We start from the raw sequence: 5,137 nt of genomic DNA, 5'->3' as shown, positions 1-5,137 counted from the left end.
TATCTCTAGGAAATATGTCTCATGGACAGCACTGGAATGAAAATTCAAAGATGATGGAATTTTCTCTTTTTTTTTGAAAGTAATTGTTCTGAAACAGTTTTTTTTAACATTTAATGTTATCAATGTTTCTGATTAAAATTCATGAATATTTGTAACACTCGGAGCTTTCTCAGGGATAAGTTCTGAAAGATGGCTCATTAAAATACATTAACATTCAGTCTTCTGTCTCTGACACCTTTGGGGAAGGTTGGTGGAAGACTCCACAAGTATTCTTGTTCTAAACTGCTAAAACTTAATACTTTTCGGAGTGGTGATGCTTAAATACTCCAGTTTCTCAAAGGTATAGAAATTAAACATTACTGGATGTAATTTGTGTAATGATTTTAATTCTAATCTTGAGATTGTGTAACTTCATCATAAACAGCCATAAACTGGGCTTCAGTTTCTCTTGTATTCTGTATGAGCAACTTGTATATCCTTGTGAAGTAGTTTATAATTTCTTGCTGCTGAAAACATTTAATTAGGTATTGTACCTTGTATCTTGTTTTCATAACACTGGGAAACAATATAACTTTGTATGATGGGTATCGTCTTTGCTAGTGGTTTGGTGTTTGTTTTTTTTTTTTTAACTTTTCGTAGCTTTTACATGCAGACACTTAACTTCTCCTAGCTAAAATATTTGCAGCATGTACCATTTGTTTTGAAGTAATATGTAACAGTGACTGTGGGAAGCTTTATACTAACAGTTCTGCTACTAAAAATCAGTTCATCTGGAAGCCGAACCATGTAGTGCTTGCCACCTGCTGCTGCTCACTTTGGTCAGGGAATTTCTTTTTATTGTTACTGGCATATTTATGTTAGGATGAATGCTAACTTGTGCCCTCTTGCAGGGGCTTCAAATGCTCATGAGCATAAAAGAGGATTTTTCTCCTGTCTGGGGAGCACACACACTGATTTTTTTTTTTTTTTTTACTATTATCCCTTCTTAGGAAACAGGACAAATCTGTCTGTCTTCACCCTTCCTCTTTCCCCACAGAATGAAATTACTGCAAATGTGTGTGTGTCTGTCAAAATACTTTTTTATGCAGAGATTATTCTTTTTACAGCTATAGGTTTTAAAGTAAACTTTGCTGAATGTTGACAATAATGTTAGAAGCATAAATCTGAAGGAAGAAAAGCTATAAAATTCATTATTTTGAGATGTGGGACAGGTTATTTTTGCTCATAATTTTGTTGTGTATCACAACCTGAAGATTGGTCCGATAAGAAATTTTAACTTTTCTAAATTTTAAAGCATACATATTTGGAATCTACTCAAATTTATTTATACCTTGTTTACTAAAAGAAACTGTTACCAAAATATATCTGAATGGAACAAAATTCACTTGTGAATTACTGATGAATATAAATGTACTGCTAATGAAATAGTACTTCATGTTGTATACATGTAGAATCACAGAATTGTTAGAGGTTTTAGTAACCTTTCTGCAGAATCCACGATTCTCTTCTGTACCTCCGATCTCATCACTTTGTGCCACCTCTCAGTCTGCTGGCTGTCGTCCTCCCTCAGAGCTGAGGCTGTGCTACCTGCTGCAGTGGTATGGAAGGGCTGTGTGCGATTCATGTTATGTTGTCTCCCCAGTAAAGCACCAGACGAGAATTAACAAGTCAGTTGTGCTCATACAGAGGATCCTGCACCCTAGAGATGAAGGGCAGCAAAGCAGAAAACCTGGTGTCCAGCACTACGATTCTGAAGCTACCACTACAGGGTAAAATCCTGTAAATCCTGTGCACCTCTCCTATCACTACTGTAGATAAATCTGTATATAGGACACAACTTGTGGGTTGCTGTGGGGCTTTTGTGTTTGTTTTTGTTTTGCTTTTTTTTTTTAAACTGGAAAACCAATAACTTCAGTTGCAAGTATATCTAGAACTTTTTATAAACAACTGACCAAAGTTTTCTGGCTTTCGTTATTAAAAAAAGTGATATGACGCATGATACGTTTTTTATCTCCAAATGTATTTTTTTGAATGCATCACATATGGGGACACTAGTTCTTTGAATACACTTTTTAAATTTCACAAATCAACAACACATCTTCGGTCTTTTTTAAGCATCTAATAAAAAAACTTGTCAAAATCAGACTTCAAAAAGCATTGAGCCAGCTCTTTAAATTGGTGATCTTTTGAGAAAGACTGGTTTGTGGAAAGGTCATTCACAAACTGTTCAGGCAAGAGTGAGTCTTCAGTGGTGGTTATGTTTACAGGATAGAGTGCTAAGTCCTAGAAAACAGTGATATGTGGGAGGATGCAGATGTTATTGTTAGGTAATCAACTGATAATGCCTTTTGTGACACTGGCTAAGAGGGCTGATACATATGTTGAGGTTTGTCCAGGATGTGGATGCTCATTGGCTTTTATATAACATTAGTGGAATAAGAACTTGCTTAGTATGTTGCAGTAGGGTCATCACTGAAAATCTTTTACAATGCGCAAGAAAGTGCTCAGTTTGTAAGTATGGAGAATGTGCCCTAGTAAGAAATTGTAGAAGCCCAGGCTGTTCCTTAGCCTCTTCTCTTCCTTCCTTTCTCCACTTCCCTCTTTAAAAAACAGCCAAACAAATTAAAACCCAACAGGCCCAAACCTATGCAGTGGCTCTGTCAAAAATTATAGACTTGGAAAAAGGATGTCTGAAACTAGAGGGTCCCTTAAACTTCATTTGCAGGTAGATGCATTATTTCTATTTGTCTTCTTGCCATTGGAACTTAAACTGGAAGAAAGTGTGAGTTTTAATGAGCTGTTAGAGTATCTTTATGGAATTACAGAATGGTTGAGGTTGGAAGGGACCTCTGGGGGTCATCTTGTCCAACCCCCCTGATTGAGTATGTCTGCCTAGAGTGGTTGCCCAGGACCATGTCGAGATGGCTTTTAAGTATCCTGAAGGGTGGAGACTTCAGAACTTCTCTGGGCATCCTGTGCCAGTGCTTGGTCATCCTCACGGTAAAAAAAAAAGTGTTTCCTGATGTTCAGATGGACCCTCCTGTGTTTCAGTTTGTGCCCACTGACTCTTGTCCTGTCACTGGGCATCACTGAAAATAGCCTGGCTCCATCATATTTGCACCCTCCCTTTCAGGTAGTGTAAGAGCTCCCATGAGCTTTATCTTCTCTAGGCTAACAGTCCCAGCTCTTTCTGCCTGTATGTTCCAGTCCCTTCATCATCTTTGTGGCCCTTTGCTGGACTTTCTCCAGTATGTCCATGTCTCTTGTACTGGGGAGCCTGGAACTGTACACAGTACTCCTCCAGGTGTGGCCTTACCAGGTCTGAGTAGAAGGGGAGGACCACCTCTCTGAACTTGTTCCTACGGCAGCCCAGGATACCATGAAACTAGCGTGTCTTGCCTAGCATATACAAGTGTACTTATGCCCTGATTTAAATGTGGATGTGTGACATTAGGCTCTGAATCAGCTTGAAGTGACGCTTGATGCTGGTGTTTCTAATTGAAATTCCTCTTGCTCTTTTATACAGATCAAATCAGATGACAGCACAACCCATTCCATTGTTTATATTGTCTTATGTAAAAACATGCTATGTTTCATCATCCAAATCAGTAATGACAGTAGGAATTGGTAATGACAGTAGAAGTGATCCAGCCAAAGAACTATGGGCTTCTATGTGCCTCCTGTTTTAGCTGTAGGATGCTGTTCTTAAATCCTACCTATGTACCTATAATTACGCAATCCTGAGCTTGGGTTCACCTGGCAAGTGTGTACCATAGCTGTGTAACATCCGTGCCGGTCATATAAAACACCATGCCCTGTCACCGTTGGTGGTTGTTTCTGCTGAGCTTCAAATCTTCTGTTCCATATTTTTCTTCTAAATTGCTCTTTTGTAGAACTAGTTCAGTTATAGTTGTTTCTTACTGTCTGTCACATGAGATACAGTACCTGACTGTGAGAGCGAGTCCAATCTGTTTTATCCGAGACTGTAAATAGCTAAGAGGAAAAAGGAAAAGCTTCTTATACTGCATCTCATCCATAACTGCCCACGTTAATTCTTCCTTTCTGTTCTAGTGCAAACTTGAGGAGACCAGCTATATATCACTGATGAAAGAGCTAAGACCAACCCTTTTTTCCTTTGCACTGAAACAGACTGGAAGTGCTGTGACAGTTGGTGGTCATTGATCAGCTGGTTGTGTGCTCAGGTTTGGGACTGAAACCTTGATCTGATCCTCCAATTTTTTTTTTCTTTGTTGCCCTCCCAGCGTCATGTCTTCTAAAATGGTGGTGGATGCGCAAGTACAGGCTTGAGACTGACCATGTACGTGTGCCCTGAGCACAAACAATTGCGTCTTCTGTTTCTGTGTAAGTCACTTATTTGTGTTTGAAGCCGTAGTGAAGATAAGCAGTATCCGTTAAGCCAATTAGTCTATCAGAGAAGGGCACTTGTAGTGAGTTGACCCTGGCTACATGCCAGGTGCCCACCAAAGCCGCTCTGTCAGTCCCCTCCTCAGCTGGGTGGGGGAGAGAAAATACAAGAAAAGGCTTGTGGGTCGAGATAAAGACAGGGGAGATCAGTCACCAATTACCGTCAGGGCAAAACGGACTCGACTTGGGGAAATTAATTTGATTTATGACCAATCAAATCACAGTAAGATAATGGGAAATAAAAACTAGACCTTAAAACACACACCATCCCCCCCGCTTCTTCCCGGGCTCAACTTCACTCCTGAATTCCCTACCTCCTCCCCTCCCAGCGGCGCAGTGGCACAGGGAATGGAGGTTGTAGTCAGTTCATCACATGTTGTCTCTGCCACTCCTTCCTCCTGAGGGGGAGCAGGAGACAGTCCTCCACGAACTGCTCCAACGTGGGTCCTTTCCATAGGGTCCAGTCCTTCAGGAACAGACTGCTCCTGTGTGGGACCCCCACGGGGTCGCAAGTCCTGCCAGCAAACCTGCTCCAGCCTGGGCTCCTCTCTCCATGGATCCACAGGTCCTGCTGAGAGCCTGTTCCAGCACAGGCTTCCCACAGGGTCACAGCCTCCTCTGCGCATCCCCCTGCTCTGGTGTGGGGTCCTCCCTGGGCTGCAGGTGGAGAACTGCCCCAGCGTGGAGCTCCATGGCTGCAGGGGCACAGATG

At 41.4% G+C, this 5,137-nt stretch overlaps 1 protein-coding gene across 1 annotated transcript in view; it reads left to right on the top strand.

Moving 5' to 3' along the window:
- The first annotated feature begins 2,921 nt into the window (after positions 1-2,921).
- The window catches only part of PRKAR2A (protein kinase, cAMP-dependent, regulatory, type II, alpha), a 53,146-nt gene continuing 50,930 nt past the window's right edge, over positions 2,922-5,137 (top strand). The window contains exon 1 of the mRNA XM_010286302.1: positions 2,922-3,000. Coding sequence (XP_010284604.1) covers positions 2,922-3,000 — 79 coding nt within the window. The remainder of the gene's footprint in view (positions 3,001-5,137) is intronic.

Source organism: Phaethon lepturus, unplaced genomic scaffold (genome assembly GCF_000687285.1).
Source record: "Phaethon lepturus isolate BGI_N335 unplaced genomic scaffold, ASM68728v1 scaffold8154, whole genome shotgun sequence".
Taxonomy (NCBI): domain Eukaryota; kingdom Metazoa; phylum Chordata; class Aves; order Phaethontiformes; family Phaethontidae; genus Phaethon; species Phaethon lepturus.
This window is presented reverse-complemented; position numbering and strand designations above follow the sequence as displayed.